This window comes from Gekko japonicus, unplaced genomic scaffold, assembly GCF_001447785.1.
Source record: "Gekko japonicus isolate JY-2015 unplaced genomic scaffold, Gekko_japonicus_V1.1 scaffold3884, whole genome shotgun sequence".
Taxonomy (NCBI): domain Eukaryota; kingdom Metazoa; phylum Chordata; class Lepidosauria; order Squamata; family Gekkonidae; genus Gekko; species Gekko japonicus.
In genome coordinates this window covers 85,037-110,266 of record NW_015166549.1, presented here as the reverse complement: position 1 = coordinate 110,266, position 25,230 = coordinate 85,037, and the positions used below count along the sequence as shown (strand labels likewise).

At 44.9% G+C, this 25,230-nt stretch overlaps 1 protein-coding gene across 1 annotated transcript in view; it reads right to left on the bottom strand.

The window, feature by feature from the left end:
- Positions 1–20,660: 20,660 nt before the first annotated feature.
- Positions 20,661–25,230, bottom strand: part of LOC107111378 (gamma-aminobutyric acid receptor subunit gamma-1-like) — a gene marked incomplete at its 5' end in the record, with an annotated part of 73,501 nt that continues 68,931 nt past the window's right edge. Inside the window, one exon of the mRNA XM_015412346.1 lies at positions 20,661–20,960. Coding sequence (XP_015267832.1) covers positions 20,661–20,960 — 300 coding nt within the window. The remainder of the gene's footprint in view (positions 20,961–25,230) is intronic.

The following is a 25,230-nucleotide window of genomic DNA, read 5'->3' as shown; positions in this document are numbered from 1 at the left end:
CCTGCACCTCTTTTTCTACAAAATGACCCCTGCTTGTCGCCTTTCGCCCCATGTGCCTGCTTGAAACTGGACACCTTGTTAAGCCTATGGAAACTTTTGCAGTGTCAGAACCAGGGCTATTTTTGGCCAGGAACACACAGGAATGGAGTTCTGGCTGGCTCCCAAGTTGGCCATGCCCAGCAGGAACTCATTAGCATAACAGGCCACACCCAACAGCAGAAACTCATTAGGACTGGCTACATTAGGGGTGTGTGGCCTAACAGGCAAAGGAGTTCCTGCTACAAAAAAAGCCTTAGGTTTTGACAACAAACAAGGTAAACAGAATAACAAGCGAAAGGTGGGTGTGGCTGGATGAGCACACTTCTGGTAACATGGGGGTGCGGCCTAATGTGCTAATGATCTGTGCCGTCAGGGGTGTGACCTAATATGCTAATGAGTTTCTGCTGTTGGGTGTGGCCTATTATGCTAATGAGTTCCTGCTGGGCTTTTTCTACAAAAAGAGCCCTGACACATAGTACGTGCCACCACAATATGGCTGCCGTGGAGTATTCAGCAGACCAAAAGGCTGTCTTGGGGGCTGGAGCTCAGGACCAGATGCAAAATATCGGGCAGCTGCAAACTAAGCATCTTGATGTGATGAATGTGTGCTCCCTGCAGACACAAAGGTGAGGCCTCTTGAGCACTCTGAGGCATCTCATGCTCCAGTGAGAAGGAAAGCCTTGGATTGGCTCTTTGCTTTGGTGAAGAAATGCTTGGGGGATGAAGTGGGCACCCGGAAACACATCCTTGGGTGCCCATGGGCATCGGTGCTGGTTTTGACCTTTAAAGTCTTATACGGCCTGGGACCAACATATCTAAGGAACCACCTCTTCCCATATATGCCTCGAGGAGTGTTACACTCGAAAGTTCAACACCTCCTGGGGGTCCCTGCTCCGAAGGACGCCCATCTTGCCTCAACCAGGGCCAGGGCTTTTTCTGTCCTGGCCCCAGCCTGGCGGAACAGGCTCCCTACTGAGACCAGGTCCCTGCGGGATCTTCTTCAATTCTGCAGGGCCTGCAAGATGGAGCTCTTCCGCCAGGCCTTTGGTTGAGGCAGCGGGCGCCCATATATGGCTTCCCTGAGGTTGCTGTCACCCGCCTGTTACCCGTCTATTTACTGACCACCGACAACTGGCCTTTAACTCACTGCACCATCGGGCCAGGACTTTATAGCCAACTGATGCTGTTTCAAGCTGTACCCATTGTTTTAATTGTTATCATGTTTTGTCATGTTTTAAACTGAAATTGTATTTATTATAATGATGTTATCCACCCTGAGCCTGCCCATGGGATGGGCGGGATATAAATGCAAACAATAAATAAATAAATGTGTTAGGGGTCACTGTCACAGGGATTGGACTTTTATTTAGGCACAAACATTTTTCCTTCTAGGATTTCTGTATCAACCCTTTATATTGCTTCTTCCTCCCTTGCAATGACTGATTTTCTTGCCTATCTGTTTATATCTAGTTTCTATTTTCGTTCTGTTGTAATTTTTTTTTGGTTATGTGATTTGTTTACTGGTCTATGAATGTGATTTTGAATTATTGTTTTTAATGTTTAAAATAACTGGTTTTGGTTTCATTGTTTATATAGCTGTTAAGTGTTATTTTAATCAGTATAGAAGCTGCCTTGAGGACGCTGTGCTGAGAGTTAGGGGTATAAGCAGGGGTCATTACCTTCAGGAGTGCACAGGAGCGGAGCTCTGGCAGTAAAGAGCCCAGGGGGCGGGCACATAAGAACATAAGAGACACCAATGTTGGATCAGGCCAAAGGCCCATCCAGTCCAACACTCTGTATCACACAGTGACCAGAAATACGAGTGCCATCAGGAGGTCCACCAGTGGGGCCAGGACATTAGAAGCCCTCCCACTGTTGACCCCCCCAAGCACCAAGAAGACAGAGCATCACTTGCCCGAGAGTCCCTATCTATACCTTGTGGCTAATAGCCACTGATGGACCTCTGCAACAAGCCCCACCCCCTGCTCCTTCTCTCCCTCTTTCCTTCTATTTCTTTCCTTCTTTTTCTTTCTTTCCCTCCTTTTTTCCTTCTTTCTTTCCCTCCTTCTTTCCATCTCCCCCTCTTTCTTTCCCTCCTTGCCTTCTCTCTCTCTCTCTTTCTGCACAGATCTGTGTGAGGGCAGATCTGTGTGGTTTATGCTAATGAGTTATGCTAATGAGCTCCTGCACCTCTTTTTCTACGAAATGACCCCTGGGTATAAAAAAATAAATAGATAAAATCCTCATCAGGAACCCACAAAAACATCAGTGCAGATGCTGAGGATAGGACTATCCTGTGTGTGTCACAATCTGCCTTTCACTAGCATTGGCTGTCCTTTTGGCATTCAAGGCTGGAGAAAATGGTATGTGCAGCGGTCACATCTGAAAAGGTAAAGGGCTAGGGTGGCCATCCACTGCCATTAAATTTTCAGGTAAATTTGGAAATCTTGGGTCCAAGGACCTAGGAATTCCAAGAAAACAAAAACATGTTGTAAAACTCTTATCACACTTCCACATGACCCTGTCTCTCCCCAACAGTACACAAGTATTGTATAAAGAACTAGCTTGGAACACAGCATGAACTGCCAAGCTTCTTATGGAAAATAAATCCATTGCGGATCATCTTTTCAAATGAGCCGGACATGTTTTCCCTCAGCCAGTACAATTTACACCTGTTTAGACTCGGCGCTGACCCACTGGAGCTTTTCTATATCGGTATCAGCTTGCGTGATGTGTGGTTCACCGTGCTCTGCGCAACCCACCCAGGCAATTATTTTGGCCTGGCCAAATGCTTGATCAGGCCCGTTTTTGTTTTCCCAAATAGGCAGCACAATCAGGGGGTTAGTGAATGAGTGGTGTGGTCCATGGATGGCTTAGTGATCCATCACTTGTTCTGGCCTGCTTTAGAGGGAGAAGCAAAAGATTATCTGTGGCTGCAGTCAGATCCCCACATAGCAATGACATTTCTATTTTTGGCTACAGCAAATTGAATTCCTTCAGCATACGGGATGCTGAAAATGACTTAAGTATGGGTGTCCACACAGAGCTAGAAATGCGAGAAACTAACTAAGGAGGGCTGTGTGTCTTCAGTCTTCATATACCCATAGTTCTTCAGTGGAAATGCTGTGTCAAGAAAAATACCCTGTTAGGGGTATTTTAAAGGTTCTGGACAATTAAAGGAAAGCAATGTAGCTGACTTCTTGGACGCAATCTGACCCAGCCCTTTAAAAATCAGTATTGGCTTTCATTGGCTTAGGATGCTTGGAGATTCAGTGGGAACTGAGGAACTGCATCATGGCTTGTATTTTCTGTTTCTGAGCCAGTTTGGTGTAGTGGTTAAGTGCGCGGACTCCAATCTGGGAGAACTGGGTTTGATTCCCCACTCCTCCACTCGCAGCTGCTGGATGACCTTGGGCAAGCCATAGTTCTGGCACAGCTGTTCTTGAAAAAAGAGCAGTTTCTGTCAAGAGCTCTCTCAGCCCCACCTACCTCACAGGGTGTCTGTTGCGGGGAGGGGAAGGGAAAGGAGTTTGTAAGCCGCTCTGAGACTCCTTTGGGTAGTGAAGGGCGGGGTATAAATCCAATCTCTTCTTCTTCTGTAATGTCTGACACTGTTCTTGGAGATCCACCACCACCCTAACATCATGTGATTAATTGTACTGTGCAACCCAACTGGCCTCTACTCCATTAAGAGATGTTAGTTGTGATTTCATTACACTCCTGCTGCAGCGTAGGGACCTCCGTTTGACTCACCCTGTCCATTGAAATCATCCCTGTAGTTTGCTTTTGCCTGGCTGTCCCTGCAAGTGGTACCAGACGGATTGTATAAAATGTTAATCTTGGCTTCCCCTCCTCTGCAGCCTGTAGATTAAGCAGCTCTCGGCTTCACACTCCCCCCCACTGCCGCGCCATGAACAGTCAGCTCCAGCGGGGCATCTCTTCTGGTTCAAACACGGATTCAAATCACTTCTGCATATTTACATTCAGGCAGTTTGATTATTGCTGTAGACTGGCTCCTACTGCACACCATTGAGCGATAATCTCCTGTATTGCTCTCGATAGTTTCTGGGCGATCAATACTAATTTCAGTAGAATCACTGAATCCTGCCAGTTCTGGAGAGCTGACAACCCTATCTGAAGCAGAACATCTGCATTCCAACCATGGCCAAACACAGGAAGAAATGCCCTCTTTCATCTTTTTGAGAAGAGCGGGAAAAGGAAGTGTAACACACTTGCTCTTCCAGTATCCTTTGTGTACCCAAATGGTCATGATTGTTTTCTACTGGATTATAGTTAGCAACTTTAATAAGATAGCTGGTTTCATCCTTCAATAGGCACATTGTCATGCATATGTATCACATTGTTCACCATTAGTAACAGGATGCTGGGTTGGTTACACCTGACTTTTTAGCTCAATCTCACCCAGTTCTGCTTAATACCGACCTTGTCCCACATGTCCTTTGTCGATGCAGTTCCCATGATCTCCCCTTTTTCATCAATCTAAAAGATGGTTGGATCCAACTCCTTACATATTATGCCTCCACATGGCAGTGTGGAGAATAAAACTGATTTGTTGAAGAGCATGTCCAGGGCTTTTTTTGTAGAAAAGGCCCAGCAGGAACTCATTAGCATAATAAGCCATACCCAACAGAAGAAACTCATTAGCATATTAGGCCACACCCCTGATGGTACAGCTCATTAGCATATTAGGCCATACCCCATGTTACCAGAAGTGTGGTCATCCAGCCACACCCACCTTTTGCTTCTTATTCTGTTTACCTTGTTTGTTGTCAAAACCGGGGGGGGGGGGTTGGTGGCGGCACCTCCTTCGCTTGTGCCACACCCCCCTAATGTAGCCAATTCTAATGAGTTTCTGCTGTTGGGTGTGGCCTGTTATGCTAATGAGCTCCTGCTGGGCGTGGCCAACTCAGGAGCCAGCCGGAACTCCGTTCCTGTGGGTTCCTGCCCCAAAATAGCCCTAAGCATGTCCATCCCAGATTGGACTTTGGCTGTACGTGGAGTGTACACAAGGACAGCAATATTTAAGGGATGCTTAATGTTATAAACATAACCGAAACTTCATTTTGTATAACTGCTTTGTTTGCATTTAAGACAGAGCCGTCTTCAAGGCATCGTTCTATGTCACAAAGCAGAACAAAACTCATCCCCTTGAAAATTCCTGACAGGTATCATGGGGACTCCAATAAACTGAGTTCACATATTTCTTGCTATGCAGAACAAAAGTGTTCAGACTTTGCCAGCGGGGCCGGCTCGAGTTATTTTGCAGCTCTAGGCAAAAATCAATTTTGCAACATGCACCAAGCTGCAGATGACCAAGAATGGGGGAAACTGTATTTCTTCCCATTTGAAGCTCTTTTCCCCGGTTCCTCCATATATCTGAGTGTAGGAAAGTGATTTATGTGGGGTAATGGGAGGTAGGCTACATTAGCCTAAAAGCTCCTGAAATGCTGCCTCCTGCACTGCACTGATTTCTTGGGGGGAGGGGTAACTATGGGATCAGTGCTGCACAGTCACATATGCAAATTTTAACTTTTGCTACTTGCTTTGATAAGAGAAGACAGATGTGGAAAATGCCTTTGGTAGTGCAAAAACAGCACAACAGACCAACACATTCGTACTTGACTATAAAATATTTCTTAACCAAAGAAGTGATCTGCATACAAGATCCAGAGAAAATGTTACAACATTTAAGAAATTTGAACACTTAAAATCTCTGTCGAGATTGATTGGGGACTCAACACACTCCTAAATACTGTTAGAAGATTGCAGCAAATGGGCTGAAAGCAGGCTGCCTATCCTGAGCCACAGTGTTGCAAACTGCTGCAAAACTGCCATAAAGCAATGGTTGAAATGGTGTGAGAGAACAAAGGTAGCCAAAAGTAGGCTATTTCATTAAGTGAACTCCCGGAGGAGATCCGGGCCCTGCGGGATCCTGCGCAGTTCCGCAGGGCCTGCAAGACGGAGCTCTTCCACCAGGTTTTCGTGTAGGAGCCGCCGCCGCTACTGTTCCATCAATGCACCGTTGCCGAAAATTGGCAGAGATACCATCAGGGTGCAAGCAGGCCCTGGGAAGAAGACTGGCTATCTGCTGCTGTGGAACTTACGTCGTTGGTCTGGATCCACCCTACCGGAACTCATCTTGGAACTGGGAACATCAGAGTACCAGCACTTTGTTGTACTATTGTTATGTTTTTATCTGTTTATCTTGTTTTAATTATGGCTTTTGCCCCAACTGTTAGCTGCTCTGAGCCTTAGGGGAGGGCAGGATATAAATCGAATTATAAACAAACAAACAAACAAATAAATAAGTGGCTGTTAAGTTCTCCGAGAAACTGCACCAAGGAGATAAAACTTTTTATTGTAGCTCCATAAAACAACAACCTTCAAACAGCTGCATAGGGTTGCCAAGTAAAAATATCCTACCAGCGGGGGAGCCTCGCCGGGCTCTGGGAGCTGTCCCTTGATGCGCTCGCGCTGCCAACATGTCACCAGAAGTGACGCGCGACGTTGATCATGTTGAAGGCGTGGCCCCGATCGTCGGAGGGAAAACCATAGTTTTCCCTCCGACGATCAGGCCACGCCCCCAACGTGATTGACGTGGTTACGTCACCTCTGGGGACACAGCCATGCTGCGCTTCGGGGGGGCGGAGTTCCCCCCGGGGCCTGATTCTGCGGCAGCGGTAATCGGGCCTCCAAAGCAAGGGTTTACCCGCCACCCGCCCCCACTTGGCAGCCCTACAGCTGCAGTTGCCAGCAAGAAAGAAGCCAAAACTGAAAATGAGGCATGGAATGTAAACAGCTTACTTAAAGGGCTGAGCTCCAACACCACTAAGTATGGCAAGCCAGTTTGGTGTAATTGTTAAGAGCCAGTTTGGTGTAGTGGTTAGGAGCAGCACACTCTGATATGGAGAAGCGGGCTCAGTTGTACAACAAATGCTTTGTATGCTGAAAGGCCAAAAGTTCCTGGCATCTGCACATAAAACATTTCAGGAAGCAGGTGCTGATAAGGAACCGGTGTCCCCTGGGACCCCAGAAAATGTCAGGCAATGCTGAGCTGGATGGACAAAAGGTCTGATTCAGTATAAGGCAGCTTGATACATCCACATCTGAGCTCATCTTCATGGTGAAGATACTCCCCAAAGGTAAAGTTTCTTTCTGTATTGGGTCAAATGTTTGAAGTGTCTTCCTGACTTCAAAACGGGATTTGGTACATTTTCAGTTTGAGATACTCAAACGTGAAAGCTAAAAAGAGGTCTTGCATAAATTTGAGGAAGCACTTCCTGATGGTGAGGTGTGTTTGCTACTGGAACAGTCTCTCTTTTGAGGTGGTGGATTCTTCATTGTTGGAGGTTTTAAAGTATTGCTAGGATGCCTACTTGTTGGGGATATTGTAGCTGTAGCTCTTGTGTTGGCAGAGGGTTGGACTAGATGATTGTGGTGGTCCCTTCTGTGATTAAAAAAACTTCGGGGGTTAAAAAATGCTGGGGCTCCAAAATGTGTAGGGCCATTGGATATGTTCTTAGAATCACCAAATATAGCTTTTGGCTGATATTATGGAGAACATTATTTGTGCTAACAAGACAGAATCTTAAATGGGTCTGTTAAAGTCTCATAACATCACACGATTACCCAAGAGGAATACAAGCTGGGAAAAATGATAAATGAGTGACACCATCACCTGTCACTAGAGAATCCAAAAATGCTCATTGGAGAGCAAAATTACATGTTACCTTGCCATTTGGTGGGGAGAACTGGCAAGCTGTAGGGAAGGGGTTAAATGTGTCTGATGATTCTCCTTTGGTATTCTCAGGGCTTTTTTGGTAGAAAAAGCCCAGCAGGAACTCATTAACATAATAGGCCACACCCAACAGCAGAAACCCATTAGCCTATTATGCCACACCCCTGACAACACAGCTCATTATCATATTAGGCCACACCCCCATGCTACCAGAAGTGTGGTCATCCAGCCACACCCACCTTTTGCTTCTTATTCTGTTTACCTTGTTTGTTGTCAAAGCTCAGGGCTTTTTTTGTAGGAGGAACTCCTTTGCATGCTAGGCCCCTAATGTAGCCAATCCTAATGAGTTTCTGTTGGGTGTGTCTTATTATGCTAATGAGTTCCTGCTGGGCGTGGCCAATTCAGGAGCCAGCCGGAACTCCGTTCCTGTGCGTTCCTGCCGAAAGATAGCCCTGGGTATTCCTTTTCCTGCACCATATCTCCACAGCCTGTCTCATTTTGGACCAAGACAGAGGAAAAAACTATTAAAAAGTACAGAAGAAGTGACATTTGCAGGGAACAATGAGTGGGCAAGAGAAAGGGCACACTTGTCCATTGATTCCTGCACTACAAATATCCCTTCATCTTCCTTTACTGTGTTGGGCTCTTCATGTTGTCCTTATACCATGCAGTTGTGCCCTGAATCCCTTGGATGAAGGATGTGATACATTGCCCGTGTTTGAACTTCTCCCTTGAATACTTGGTCCACCTAAACTGGGATTTCTTTGTACAATTAGGGATGATTTAGAGCAGGGGTGTCACACATGTGGCCCGGGGGCCGGATCAGGCCCCCAGAGAACTTCTATCAGGCCCGCAGTGGAACTGGCTCTCTTCTGCTTCTTCTTCCAGTTCTGCTGCTTCTGCATCATCGTAGGTTTGCAGCTTACAGATACACACCTGAACAGCATCCTCAAGATTGCAACAGCACAGACATTTTGATGCAATAATTCAGAGCAAGAGGTGTCAGTTATCAGACACTGTTAAATAAACAAAATATTGCAAGAGTGTTAATGTTTTAAGCATGTTTTTATTTTAAGTAAAAAAAAACCCACCCTATTTAAATTTAAAAAATCCCCTATCTCCGCTACCTGGCATGACATGTTATGACACACATGGCCTGGCCCAACAAGGTCTCAGATCTGGCCCTCATAACAAATGAGTTTGACACCCCTGATTTAGAGTATCGCATCCCTGCTGTTACAATCCCCTCATTGGATCTCCTGGATGTATTTATTTGAAGTTTAAAAGTCAGACACCATTTTGAACTGCTTAGACCTCTGCAGTAGCCACTTTACTACCCCTGCTACATATGCTGCAGGAGCATGATGAGCGCATGAAGGCAGCCAATCAGAGAAGCTCTTTGGTTGCCTAAGGAACAATACGTCTTTCACCTGCATTTCCCATGAGGCAGTGCAAAACTGTGCATGCATGAAATATTCCTTATCTGTTCACCTGCTTTTCTAATTAAAAAAAAAACACCTGTCATGTTGGTGTGTTGAACCAAGAACACAAGCCACACAGCCCCAAGAGAACTCTTTTTAGTGGAGCAAACATTTACTGATAAGAATTTGGCAGATGTATTGGAGGGAGAATTGAACTACAATTCCCATGAGTCAGTGTGAGAACATGGATGTATGAATTCATTCATGTCCAGCCAGTTCAGCTGTCTTTGACATCAATGAATGCTGTCAAGTAGCCACATGGAATACAGGGAAACTTCACAATTGCTTCAGAGCATCTACTACACAGATTACTTTAAGAATGTGATGAGCTGAAGATGTGGAGGCAGTGGGGGAGACTGCAGCTGGGGAGATTTTAATGAAAAGCAGCATGAACATATGTGTATGAAGTTAACTTAAGCGCAACAACATTCAAACACCAGTGACCAACAGGGCTATTTTTGTGCAGGAACGCACAGGAACGGAGTTCCGGCTGACTTCCAAGTTGGTCACGCCTAGCAGGAGAAAAAGTCCAGCAGGAACGCATAAGCATAATAGGCCACACCCAACAGCAGAAACTCATTAGGATTGGCTACATTAGGGGGGGTGGCCTAACAAGCAAAGGAGTTCCTGCTACAAAAAAGCCATGGGTTTGGACAACAAACAAGGTCAACAGAATAAGAAGCAAAAGGTGGGTGTGGCTGGATGAGCACACTTCTGGTAACATGGGGGTGTGTCCTAATATGCCAATGAGCTGTGCTGTCAGGGGTGTGGCCTAATATGCTAATGAGTTTCTGCTGTTGGGTGTAGCCTATTATGCTAATGAGTTCCTGCTGGGCTTTTTCTACCAAAAAAGCCCTGGTGACCAGTAATCAATGCAAGAAGGTGTTGATTGCAAACAGAGATCAGACCATGAGCTAACCCCAAAAGTGGCTTTTATGCATGGGTTGTTTTCATCAGTTCTGCCCCCATATTGCTTCAGGTTACCCCCTGGATAACTGGGGATCTGGAAGCCGATTCTGAGTTAGACGTTTCCTAGTGCGTGATGTTTCTATCAGTTTTCTTTGTCCCACACACCTCCAGCCCACTTCTGATTATCGGACTGTTGTCATCATTAACCAACTCCCTCTCTCTTTGACCAAGGATTTCAATTTTTTAAAATGTCCTAAAACAGCGATATAATGCTGTAGTGTTGCAATGATAGTTTAAACAGATTCTCTGCATTCCCAGTTTTCACTTTAAAAAGGTAAGTCTCTGGCCTTTTCTCTCACAGAGATATAAGGGAAAATGCATATTTCTGCAAGAGAGAAGGCTACCTTTTTTTTCACATGAAAGCTGGGAATTCAGAGAAGCTGCTTAAACTGCTATCATAGCAATACTACAATCTTATATCCCTATTTTAGGGCTTTTTAAAAAACGGGGTGTGTGTGTGCTGTGATGCCACCAATAATGACATAGATGACAAGAGCACCCTCTCTTGAAAATCCTCATTATTTAAGCCACGTGTGGAAGAAAATAAACTGACTTCACAACGGTAAAAACACACAGAGAGGGCAGATGTACGGAAGCACTCTGCCCAAACTGATTCCAGTGCTTGTGGATTAACTCCCACAAAAATCAGGAGTGAACTCGAGCATGCAGAAAATCTCTGCTTGGCCCTCGTGTGACTCTTTATATCCACACCACTTTCTTTTCCTGTAAAACATTCGTTTTTTCCAACAATATTTGTTCATTAGTAAATCAACATTATATGCACCCTGACGTGGATAGCTCAGGCAAGCCCGATCTCACCAGATCTTGGAAGCTAAGCTCCAACCCTGGCAAGTAATTGGGAGACCTCCAAGGAATACCAGAGCTCGAGACGCAGAGGCAGGCTCTCTGAAATGTTCAAACCGCACTAGGGGTTGCCAGAAGTTGCCATGACTTACAGGCATGCAAGCACACACACAAATTAAAAAATCAACGTATGAATATTACATGTATGAATGACATACATTGCACAGATAAATACTATACACTGCAATAATGAAAAAAATACAATAGGGGTACACAACCTAAAAAAAGGTAAAGGTAAAGGTTCCCTTGCTCGAAAGCCAGTCGAGTCCGACTCTAGGGTTGCAGTGCTCATCTCCGTTTCAAAGCCGAAGAGCCAGCGCTGTCCGAAGACGTTTCCATGGTCATGTGGCCGGCATGACTAAACACCAAGGCGCATGGAACGCTGTTACCTTCCCACCAAAGTGGTACCTATTTATCTACTTGCGATTTCTTGCTTTCGAACTGCTAGGTTGGCAGGAGCTGGAACTAGAGACGGGAGCTCACTCCGTCATGCGGCACACTCGGGTCTCAAACTGCCGAACTACCGACCTTCCACAGCCTGCCGTTCAGCATCTTAACCAGTTGAGCCACCTAAACAAGGCTACAAAGCCAACAGCTAAAAAGGGGAGAACCAAAACTGTTCATAAAAAACGTGGCCCTAATATAAAAAGGAACAAAAATAGGGATGTTTGCCCATCCTTTTATGCAGGCAGTGTTCTGCATGTTTCAGCTCCATGAAGTTTACTGGTGTGTGGCTGGATCCACCAATGCAAGATCAGAATGGAAGATGTACTTGGGAGTCGTTCCACTTGTGCCAGCAGTAGCGTAATGGCTGCAGCAGGACATAATGCTTTAATATCATTTTTAACAACATAACAATGTGCATATGGAACAATGGAAAGCACAACAGATGGTTCACATGGTTTCACTCAATTGAGTTTTGAAGTTGTGCCAGGAGAAAGCCCTTGTTCCAAAAAATGTATTCAATATTGATCATCTTTTTAGAGCTGAAGTTTTTTTCCCTGATCCACATTAAAATGATTCATACTTCGTAGAAGGATATAGTATTAAATTTGTTAACTTTGGCAAGAATAGTACTTGCACATAATTGAAATCTTTTTTTGGTTTTTTTGTGCATGCACACCTCATGATTTAGGTAGAGTTTTTCTATGGGATTGTTGGTACTTCAAACCTCTGGGAGGTGGACTCCAGTGTTATTTGCATATTTGGTGGCAGTCCAGGAGAAAATTAGTTTTGAAGTTAATACTTTTGGTTAATGTGTTAATAACAAAAGGTTTATAGGGACGGAAAGGATTAACTACCTATTTTTCCTTAAGACCACACCGCTAGGAATGGGTAAGTCGGGAGTATTTTGTGTCTGAAGAGAAAATGAGTGTGAGACTGAGATCGTCCCTGCCTTTGGCTGCCTTCCTTCAGCTCTTGCTTCAAGAGTGCTCGAACGAAGCAGGGTTGCAACCGCCCCATCATTCCATTTCTCCGCCAGACCAGCAAACCACCAGCCCACCTCCATCTGCGCCATGAACTCCCAGGTCCGCCAAAACCGAAAGCAAAGCTGGGGTGAACAGCTTGGTCAACCAGTTCCTCCGCGCCAGCTACACCTATCTGTTCCTGGGTTATTATTTCACCTGGGACGATGTGGTTCTATCCAAGTTTGCGTCCTTTTTCCAGCATTTGTCTGAGGAGTGTGAGACTGTTCCCAGATATATCCGTTCTGTCCTAGTATGCTCTTATGTCAATTTTGGGACCCGTTTTTGATGTACAGATGGACTGGTCTCTCAAAATGTAGTCTGGTTTTTGTTAGCAGTGGGTAGGTTTAGAAGTACAATATTTTGTTGCAATATATGCATACATTTACACGATGTTTTGACTCTCATAGGTATGGCTAGGATTGAAAAGTTGTTAATCACTTGAGTCCAAGGGTTAGGAAGTAAGCCAAAGGGATGGAGATGTATGGACGAGTAAAAGGAGGATGTTTAATGTCCGTCATTGGAAATCTCAATGTATTCCAGAAAAAATGAGAGTGGGGGAATTTGATTAAAATGGTGAAACTGACAATGATGAAATATTCTACAGAGGCTGGACACCGGGAATCCTACTGGCACCCAATGTTATGCTACACAGTAGACCCTTGCCACTGGAGGGAGAGCCATTCCTGGGATCACTACGAACACTGAAATTCCCGAACACTCAGAGGCAGGGAGGGAGAGGGCAAAACAATCAAAGTGCCTGCAAAATTTCCGACACCTCTATACAATTTCACCAATACCTGAACACCAATTCACCAGTGTAGCCAGTCTTCAAATCAAGTGTCTTGAGCGATCCATGATTTCCACTTCAGTGCAGTCTCAATGAGTGTTCCGCATATCCAAGAAGAAAGTTTGCAGGCAGACTAAAAAGGAAAGACTCCCAGGCTCAAGTAATACATTTGTTACACACCAAGCTATGGTTCACTGGATTCCTATTTGTGTTTACACGCAGGGTACCAGGAGAAAGCTGAAATGATTTCTCCAGAAAACAAATGAGGTACATGGAAAACAGACTGAAGCCAAGTGTATTTATGAGCCAAACAGCCATGCCGTTCAATAGCTTTAATTGTCAGACCATGACATTGTTTCATAGAACTTAGAGATGAAAGAAGAGGAGGAGGGATTGGTTTTTACACTCTGCTTTTCTCTACCCTGAGGAGTCCCAAAGCTGCTTACAATGGCTTTCCCTTCATATCCCCACAACAGTTACCTTGATAATATACATCTCGCACGTAGTTGAGATTTATATAAGCTTAGCCGTAAACTGCAGAAGTCATAAAATTGTAAGGCTTGATGGTACCAGAATGTCACCCCAACTAATGTGTACTGAGGCACGGCAGATGCCTAAGCAACCTATCAAAAAAGAGCCCATTGGTATCCAGGCTGTTATGGGCAAAGACAGAGAGCTGCTCTGGATGTATCAGTGAGGTATAAAGGCGAGAAGCATGAGCGTCTTGCAATTTGTTGCCTTTTGCAGTGAACACACCCAGAACTGACTGATACTGAATCAGACCTTCAGTCCATCAAGGTCAGTATTGTCTACTCAGGCTGGCAGTGGCTCTCCAAGTTCTCAGGCAGATGCTTCTCACATCACCTACTCCCTGGTCCTTTTTAACTGGAGATGCTGGGAAGGGCTCTTTTTGTAGCACCCCTAATGTAGCCAATCCTCCAAGAGCTTACAGTAGTTCCTGTAAGAAAAGCTCTGTAAGCTCTTGGAGGATTGGCTACATTAGGGGGTGTGGCCTAATATGCAAAGGAGTTCCTGCTACAAAAAGAGCCGGGTGGGAACTGAACCTGGGACCTTCTGTATGCAAAGTAGAGCCTCTTCCACTGAGCCACAGCCCCTCCCCAGTGTGATGTGGCTGCATCAAAAAAACAGATGTGGTTAGGCTGCATTAACAGAAGCACCGCCATGAAAAATAACAGTTCCACTCTATTCCATGCTAGTCAGACCCCATCTAGAATACAATGTCCAGAAGCACAACAAATTTAGAGTCCAGTGGCACCTTTAAGACCAACAAATGTTTGTTCAAGGTATGAGCTTTCATGTGCATGCACACTTTTTCAAATACATTGGAGTAGAAGGTAAGATCCAAGCTTATAGACAGGGGCTGAACAGCAAATTAACATGCAACGTGAGGAAGAAGAGCATACACAATTCGGGATGGCTTCAGAGCACAATGAAGATGCTTGGGGATCTGGAAGACTAGTCCTATGATGGAAGGCTAAAAGGAACTAGGTATGTTTAGCCTGGAGAAGATGAGACACATGATCAAGTGCCTTAAATACCCAAAGGACTGTGACATGGAAGGGAAAGACTCCAAAGGGAAAGATGAGATCTAGCAGGCTTACATTATAGGAGGGTAGATTTTGATAGAAATTTCCTGCTAGCAAGAGCAGTTCGAAAATGCAACCAGTAACCTAGAGGATGCGCTTTTCCTCACTTGGAGGTCTTCAGAGGCTGGATCGGGAATACTCTAGTTTTGGGTTTCCTGCATTGAGCAGGGAGTTAGATTACACGGCATTCCAACTCTGGGACTTTATACTTCCAGATCTTATCCAAAGGGGAAATAATGGGGATAAGGAATAATATGCATCTCCCCCATCGAAAGATTAGCACTTTCTCAGCATGGCTACAGAATGCACTCCTTTGGATAAGACCTGAAAACACAGGGTGAAGAAGTGCCAATCAATCTCGCTTTAAAATAAATGTATTATGGATACAGTGCTTTCAGAGAGCCATAACTGAGAGATACAAACCCTTGCTATGCAAACTTTATCATCTAATTTTGACAGCTGGAAAGAGAAAAGTGGGAAGAAAGGGCCAATCCTGGAGAGTCATGGGTGACTTCTTTAGAACCTTTAATGCAGCTTTCATTGCCTAAGAGCTATGAGACCAGCAACTTTAATTGGCATATTGCTTCCCCTTGTGAATAGTGCTACATTCCATAGGGTGCAACTGCTTCCCCCCCCCCTTTCTCCACTTGCAAACGCAGCATGCTAGAGCATTTTGTGGAACAGGAGGGCTGTCTTCACCTCCTCTGTCTCCATCCAGCTGTCCTTCGCTATGCAGTGCCAGGTACTTGAGGTTCAGATCTGGAGCAATTTTAACAACCTCTGTGGGAAACCTTCTCCATGCCTTTGTGCAAAGAATAAACAGCTTAAAGAAATGCAAAGTAATTTCATTAATAATATTTTCCCTACCAGGCAGAATTCAGTTCTGAGCATCTCTGCTCAAATGGTGATCATTTTCACACATGACCACCAAGAATACATTTTACTGTAGCATGGATCACCAGTGATGTTGCTTACATGGGATTGGCCTTTGCAGAGACAGCATCCAAATTCTCCTAGTCCTTTCATTCAGTTTGTAGTTTGCATGAAGAACATGACTAGATTTAAGCAAGGCTATATCACACGCGCTCACCTTTTCATCTTTTGGGCCCAAAGGTAGGAATTTGGTGGTGCATGGGGAAGATATAGCCTAAAAACCACTTTGTGAAAACATTTGTCATTTTCCAACCCTGTTTAATACCTGTAATCAGTTGTTTCTTTGGCTTTGTTCCCCTAGGGTTGCCAAGTCAGAAACTTACCGCAACGGGGGACTCCCGGCCGTCGTCTGGACCATAGAGTTTTCCCTCGGATGACTGTGGCCCCGCCCCCAGTGTGCCCGGTGTACCCGCGTCACGTCCGGGTGACGTGCACGTGGGGTGGAGTTCCCCCCAGGGCCCGATCCGCTGCCGGCAGGGAACGGGCCTCTGGGGTGGGGGTTTCCCCGCCCCCTGGGGGGACTTGGCAAGCCTATGTTCCCCCCATTTCTTCATCCCATCTAAATCCGAATTAGTGAGCAGGATGAGCCTGTGATGTTATTTATCCAGTTAGGTTTGGCTATTGCTAAAGACAAACAAAGTCATTGAAGAGTAAGGGCAATGCTTCCTGGATGTTTCACCTTCATGATCCCAGCCAAAGATCATGCAGCACTCCTCATATCTCAGGTGGCTGTCCCACTCCCTTCTGAGGTTCTTCCTCCATGGTCTTATTCCCCACGGGCTTCTTGTCTACTTCTTGGGTACCCCTCTGTTTCTTTTTTAGGCCCTTGCATCCCTTTTGCTTTAGGTCCTTTTCTGTCTTGTCCCTCTCTAGGATGTGAGCAGCTCAGTCAATGGTAACTCTCCCCCACAAACTAAACCCTCTGTGATATTGTCAGCTGAGCTAGTCAAGAGGCTACCCGCAGCTACCCTTAGAAATCATTGCAGTGCATTACGATACAGATTGCAAATCAGAAGAGGTAAATTGGTAGAGTTTATTGGACCAATTTCTATTGGCTAAGTTCATGGAACTCTCCATCAGGCAGAATAGGAAACCGGACAGTGCTCTGCCTGCATACAGCTAGAGATTCGAAAACCAACATTTCCAGTCACTTCGGACAGATAGTGGCCAAACCACAAAACACTAGTACATCGGACAGTTTTATACAAAAAAACATTAAAACCAAGAAATTATTTTTAAAATGACTCAAGAAGCATTGGCACACTGTAATTGCTCTTTCCCAACCTTGCCTTCTATGAAGGCTTGTCACATTCAAGTCTACCAGTGTCTGTACAGTAGGCATAAATGGCAAGGGGAGCCATACATCCTCAAATATGAAATGGACATGCGTCCTTGGCCAATCACAATTCTCCTCTGTGCATTCATTGTGTGCCTGAGATTATGGATGGAAGTCTCCCTTTAAACTGCACATATCTTTCATAACAATTAAAACACCAGTGTTCTTCTGTACTTGATGCTCAAGGACTCTCACTTATGAGTGGGGTAATGTTGGGAAAACTGTGGACCAACGGTTTTGTCTGCAATCACTTTTTTCCAAGTGATATCCTCAAACACACTAAAGACTGTTTACCTCACACATTCCTTTTTGTTCAGGTACCTCGCAAGTATGCACTATGGACATTGTCTGACTTTTATTGTTGAGCTATAAGCAATTGTGGTGGGAAAGTGCCTCTTTCAGTAACATATTTTATACTCCGAAGAAGGTTACAGTTGCTAGACCCAACTCTGAATGTCTCGCTGGATTTCGGAGTTCTGAATAACTTGGTCTTGTTTCCAAAGAGAAGACAGCACATTGGGGGATTCTCCATCAGGCCTGTAGCTATGGTGGGGCTTGGGGGGGCTCTGCCCCCTTTCTTAAAGGCACAGCCCCACAAGAATTTATCCTGTAAATGCTTTTTTCAATCATTTAAAACATTTTTAAAGGTGTGCGCTCCTTTAAGCAGAGTGGGATACTGTAGTTGACTGATTCCTGCACTGAGCAAGCGGGTTAGAGTAGGTGACTAGAAACTGGTCTCCTTTAAGAGACTTTTTCTGCCTAGGTTTTTCTGTCTAATGCTTTCTTAACTATAGAAGTCATCCCCCCCCCCCCCAACTGCTGGCTTGTTATCAGAATTGGTGCTTAGGCTGGCAGAAGTGATTAACTTGCAGCAGCTGGGAACTGTCATCTAAAGTGGTAGACAGTTTGCAATTTAGAGGTTATCCTGGTACGAGTTTTCGATTGGCTAAATGGCTTTTCTTTCTGCACTGAGAACTTCAGCCCCACTGGAAAAAAACATGCCCCACAAGCCACAAAACCCTGACTTTGAGCCTGTTCTCCATTATTCTGGATTGTATCCTACTACCATTCCAGTGGCAGAAACATATCTTTCTCTCCTTTACACTTTCTCCAGCCGCCCCCTTTGACCCTGCTCTTTTGATTTCCCCAAAAGACACTGTTGGTGAAAGGGGGACTCTCACAGACCTTTCCTTGTGTGGGTGGGTGGGCATCAGTAAAAAGGAAAATTGGGTGAGATTGTCCCTCTTCCCTCAGTGGAACAGCCATAGGATATAACCTTCTGCTTTTTATTACCATATATTATAAAGTTCGCAGCAAATTTCTTTTTCTTCTTTCAATTTATACCCCCACACACACACATACACACTGCATGTTATTGTTGGACATGTTGGACATCACATGACACCAAAGTTTATGTTAAGTCAAGTTAGTTTGTGAAAACAGGATTCAGTTCACAGAGTACCGCTTAAACTTTGTTTGCCTCAGCCAGTGCTTGATTAACTGCCACCATGCAGAAAATTACATGAACCAATTTTTTTTTTCTGGCCAGAGTTTAGGAACGTATGCATCTGAATTGGTAATTGTGGGCGGGGGGTGACATATAAATGGGCTGAAGGAACTGAAAACTGAAGCAAACTATACACGCCCCCGTTTCAGAATCCCTTTCAGAACTTTTCCTAGTTAAATCACCATTAAGGAAAAGTGAACTGCAGAACAGAGATAAATTTCAGAACAATACAGTGATAGAATGGAGACTGTCTGACCCATCCGTAGTTGACAGCAGGGTGGGATGAAGCTCAGATGAAGCAAGGCAAGGAGGGGGAAATGGCCTGGAGATCCAAAAGACAAATGGCCAAAAAGGCACAAGATCTGCGGGCAGCAGAAGAATACAGCCCCCAAGTTGCTCAGATCAGGGTGTCTTACCTGCCCTGCCCTGGCCTATTGCTACTCAGAAGATTTCTTGCTCATTTAAGGTCATCTTCCTGAGCCCCTTTTGTCTGGCGAGAACTGAGTGGCCATGTATAGGCCAAAGCTCAACAGACAGTCCTCAGGTTCAGGATGGCTGAGGGCCTCAGAAGTGACAGTCCTTTCCTGTTGTTGTTTTCTCTCTCTCTCTGAGGGAAACCTTCTAAAGCACATGGGTTTAAAAGTCTCCGGAAACTGGTGTTTCCTGGTACCATTAAATGATTCAAGCCAACGTAATTTATCAAACAAAACAGTTTGGATTCAATGAGCTCTGCTCGTGGTGTAGGGATTTCCTGCTTCCCTCGCCCACTGCAGCTGACTCGGCCTCCTGGAAATTTTGTTCCTGGGGATCAGTGGATCATTAGGAACAGTATAAGGGGGCCTGGGGTCGAGATGGGAACTGGAGAAAATCATGACTACCTCTTTCAGGTGCTCCTTCAGCCTTCAAAACGGCATCATTGGCTATCAAGATTCTCTCAGTAATGCCACACTTGTCCCCTGTAGAATTTTGATGTCCTATTCTACCTTAGAATTTAGAAAGAATTCTCAGTTGTAATTGTTGCATAATAAATAATACTTCCATCGAATACTCTTGCTTGACATCTCATATCAACCTCTTGGACTTTTCCATGCATCCCTTCACCAGCTAATGTCCACCAGCTAATGTCCACGTATTTTAGGGCCTTTTGGTGGTAGCCCCAATGTCATGGAATGCTGTTACTGAGGAAATCTGCTTTTCCCCTGCACTGTTCACCTTTCAACAAGTGACAATGCGACTTTTAAAGAAGGGTTTCCAATCCTGTCTGAGTTGATTCTTCTTTCTTTTCTGCTACCAGGTGTCTGATACGTCTCTCTGTGGTGATTTAGTTTAATTTTGTTGCATTTTTGGTTAATTTTTATTTTGATACTTGATTTATTTTTTAAAAAATAGCGGTTTTTAAAAAATGGCGTTTGCTGATTTGGTGATCCCTGATCAAAAAGTGGGATGCAAATACTTTGGATATTTATACTGAAGGTGTGTATACACACGACACACCACGACCAGTTCTTCAGATAGTAAAAATAAGGTTGATTTTTATAACATCTAAATGCTGTAGTTGTCACTTCTGTATTGTCTGATGAGCTCGATTGGAAAGGACCGGCACTGGAGCTATTTGATGATGTCATAGTTTCTTCCATTCCTGTGAGGTTTCTTCAGTTCTAGTGTGGCAAAGGAAATGACCAAAACAGTAGAGATAACTGCCCAGTTTTGGGGACGTAGGAGCTAGGCCTGAGCACGCTGCTACTGAACTTCAATTTCTCCTGTAGATAATTAGGAATAGAGATCTTTTGCGGATTATTACCTTCCAATTTGAATGGCGGTTGGTAGCAGAGTAACTACAACTTTAACAAAAACTTTTAAACACATGACTTGTGTAGCATATAGGACAGAAGGAGCTCAGAAATAACCATCACTTGATGTAGTATTTTGGTTGCATGTAAAGGTAACTAATCCAGTACACAAGGTTGAACAGGGTGAAGGCTGTGGGAAAGAAGATCCGAGAGTAGGAGTCAATTTTGGCCACCCGGATGTGTATTCTTCCTTCTCGCCAAGATCCTGTGCGGCAGTCGTCAAAGCAACAAAAGAAGCTGGTGCAGTCCTTACCTTCAAGGCATTCGTAGCCATAATGGTCATCATGTTCTTGAAGGTGGCGGATATTGTTTATTGGAATTAACGTTGAGCCAGGGTGGACAGCAAGGGGAGATGGATTCTAAAAAACAAAAAGATAAGAGGGCAGGTTTTGCTCAAGTCTCATGGGTGCAATGCAAAGGAAAGACAAAGAAGAAGGAGAAGAGGAGATTGGATTTATACCCTGCCCTTCACTACCAAAAGGTCTCTCAGAGCGGCTTACAAACTCCTTTCCCTCCCCCTCCCCACAACAGACACCCTGTGAGGTAGGTGGGGCTGAGAGAGCTCTGACAGAAACTTCTGTTTTTCAAGAACAGCTCTTATCAGAACTACGGGTTGCCCAAGGTCATCTAGCCAAATGCAAGTGGTGGAGTGGGGAATCAAACCCGGCTCTCCCAGATTAGAGTCCGAGCACTTAACCACTACGCCAAACTGGCTCTTCCACAAAGAGTTCCACAACTTTCCACAATCCCACTTGTCACTGGCACATACTACCACTGGGCTGCAGTCTTAAGAACACTTACCTGAGACCAAACTTCATGGAATAAAATGGAGGACTTTTCTGAGCAAATAGTATCAGGACCGTACTGCTAAGACTGTGGCACTCCTACAGAGGACATGGCTGTGCTACAGAGTCATGCTTATTCTTGTGACTGCCTGTCATACGCTGAACTACTGCCTGGATCAGTAAAGTAGCCAAGTGATTTGACCAGCCTTATTGATTTGGCTTTTCATACAGTCAGGGCTTTTTTCTTCTGGGGGAACGCGCCAGAACAAAGTTCCGGAACCTCTTCGACAAAATTCTTTTTAAAATGTTCGTGAGTTTTCAGTATATAGACTGAAAACTTCATTTCCCTCTTGAGAGTTCTGGCCCCTCTTTTTTTCAAAAAAAGAGAAGCCATGCATACACTTTCCAAACATGCTTGGCCCTTACTGGCAACAAAGTGTATTATTTAGAATTCAACATTGTACTCCCAGGAGACACTGTGCTAAACATTAGATGAGGAATTCGTTTAAACACATTGAAGAATTATCCAGCGCAGCTCTGAGGCTTTCCCCCTTAATGTACAGCTCAACCATGTTGCAAACAGGGTGGGGACAGAGGCACAGACTATCCACGCTACATTCCCCCCCCCACACACACACAAATACACAGGCATGGCTGGAGAGAGACTGATATGTTGGTTGCATGCACTGGATGGCAGGTGCAACCAGAGGGAGACAGAGACAAGCCACACTACACCCCACACTTGGTGACAGTTGTGGCAGTGTCCCTGCAGGGGAGAGAGGCAAATGTGTTGCTTGCATCCACAACTTCTGAAAGGCAGGCAGGCAGGCCAGCCAGGCAGGTTGCAGGGTAGTGGACATATGTACTCCCCCACCAGTAGCCAATAAGTTCAGATGTGGAATAGATCTTGAAAGGTGATGTGAGGCATGAAATAAGGTTTCCGTTTCTGAGAATTCAGGTCTCAAAATCGCATTAATTTGATGTGAAAGCATCAAAGTACAAAGCAATGGTACCTCCTACATATCAGGCCCACAAAGAGAGAGCTATTACCTCTGGCATGGGGGGGGAAGATGGCCTCCCATAAAGAAAACTAGAGGGGTGCACTTGAAAATGTATTGTTTTAATTGTGTATCAATTTCTGAAAGGGCAGGATTATCATTTTCATCCAACATGGGGAGTGCATTTACTGCACTGGAAAGTCATGTCGGATTGGAGGTTTGGCCATTATTTTCTATGGAGGAAAATTAGAGGGAATGCCAGGGTTCTAGAGCAGCTATTTTTTTTCACCAAATGGCAATAAAATCTCAGCAAATCAAGTCCTTCCCCTCTACTAACTATCCCCCAAGGCAGGTGACTGAGAATAACCTTCCCAATCAGAGTCGGATATCGCCTCTCCAGTCTGATGCACGGTAATTTGGGTGATTTTAGAGTTGGCAGTTTCTGATTGCACACCCCTAAAGAAAACCAAGCCAGGGATATCTCTTTTTAAATAAAACGTAAGTGCATGGTTGAGGGAGCTAAACCCTGCCACCCTATGCCTTTCTTCAATGCTGTTCTCCCATTACGGCTGACCTGCAGTATTGGAATTGGGCTGGGAGAAAATCACTGAAGGCATTGGAGAGGAATGAAGTAAGTTTAGCTTCCCTCTGCTGTACTGCTTTTTGGGGTGTGTGTGTGTGTCAACATCAACAAAAAAGGCACTCCCTATTAAATACTGGGTTCAAGATGCATTGCAGTGAACAGCTCTACTTTATTAAGTGATTTCAGGAACAAGACTCAAACACCAGGGCAACAGCCCTGTTTATATAGCATGCAAAACCCACACCCAAACACACCCAACTCCCAATGATAGGCTATTTACATAGCATTAGTTTCTCATTGGCCACCTCCAGAGTCCTGGTGGGCTATTGTTCTAGAGCTCCAAGCTCAGCCAGTCTCTGGTAGAACAGTCCTGGGATGTTTCAGTCCTGATACATAGCACTCCCCAAATACCACTTGAGCATCTCAGGAAAGAATGAAGAAACTAACTCATACATCAGTGCTCTCGCATCTTCCAGTGACCATCCTATGATGAAAAATTAAATTGTCTCTCAAACAGGGAAACTTCCTGCCTACAGTCTGATAGGAACGATCTCTTAAATGAGGCATAGAATCCCTGAAAATTCCATCTCAAGTGGACAGGAGAAGTAACTCCTGTGGAAACATGTCTCGCACTGAAACCAAAGGAAATGTCTATTCTATTGATTAACAAAACTAGATTTGACTGAGTTGTTAACAAAGCTGACTTATGTAACTCCCTGAGTCCCAAGGGCCAGGTTCAAAGGTTAGGGTAATGTTCATAAATTCAAAATGTAAATCCAATTTATTTAAATACAACAGAGAGTAACTGTGAACAACGTTCCCAAAGATATCAATACTTGTTCACTAACCATGGTCTCAGAGCAGAGTCCTACTCAAAACTGACTTTCTAGAAGGCACAGACAACACTGTGTGGTCTTCCTGAGGCTAAGCCTGGAGCAGAGTACCAGGCATTAAGATGGCCTTCTTGCAACAGCAGGAACTCTTCCTGTGAAGATGCTGGATGAGTCTTCAAGCTCGTTTGTTGCCTTAGGAGCAGTTCCCCTTTCCTCCTGGCAAGGTGAAGTGGGACAGCTCTGTCCAGGGTGCTGATTTCAGTGCAGTCAATGAAGAGTTCAGCTGTCAGCAATCCCTGCTCTTTAGCTCTTCCCAGATACTGCAGCTCTCCCAGGGAGGATTGTTCAATTCATCCCAGCTAGCAATTTCAGCTATGTCTTCTGTCCTTTTTGACCCAAAGCTTGTAAAATAATAATACTTTCCATTTATTAATCGCTTTCCCCAGTGTGCTCAAAGCGATGTACAGTTACTCAGTATAGACAAGGGACTACCAATGTTTGTAGGGGAAAGGGAAGAAAACTTATATTCATTTAATTGCACACGCCGTCAGTGCCCGGTGTAGATGTCTTCTGGCTCGGCTCCGTCGTTTTCCGCACGGCTGCTTGTTGACCAATCGCCACACTGCCACCGCCTGGCCGGAACATCCACTGCAGGGATTCTTTCGTAGCCGAGAAGTTATTTCACCTTTCTGAACCTCGACCAGGACGTCCGACCGTCAGCTAACACCCTCCCACAAGGGAGATTGGCGTGCCCACCCTCTCTTAGGAGTGGTTCCCATTTTATCTACTCGCCGAAGCTTTCGAATTGCTGGGTGGACGATGAGCTGGGGACAACAGGCTGGCTGCTCACAGCAGCGCGGGGCTCGAGCTAACACAGTTCAGATGTTAAGACAGTGGGATATAACCACTGTGCCACCGCTTTGCCCTTCACAGAGCACTACCTTCAGTGCTTCTCAATCAATCTACTCTTCTTGTCCTTTCAGCTAGCCCAGTCCTGCTTTATACCACCTCTCAGTGTCATGATGGCGCTTTCAAAAGCATGCCCCATGAGCCTTCGCTAAACATGCAAATTAACACAAGTCTATGTACACATCAACTATCTGCTAATCTGGTCTGACCTAAGGTCTATCTAAGTATCTGCAGTCTACTGATCAGATCTAGGTCCCAAACCTTTTTTTTTCCAGTACAGGTTTATATTCTTCCCCCATCAAAACTTTTGTTTGCCATTCAGCAAACTGTAACTTATCAGAGTGGTATATCAAATTTAAACTGCATCTATCCATGCCCAAATGCGAGTAACAAACATTTTCTTTCTTTTTCTTCTGGCGACCCCCTACTGTGGGCTTGGACATTTTCCAGAGAGGTGGCTTGATTAGCCTGCCTCTGCATCCCACCCAATGCTCCCTCTAAGCTATGGAGTCTTGTGAGCA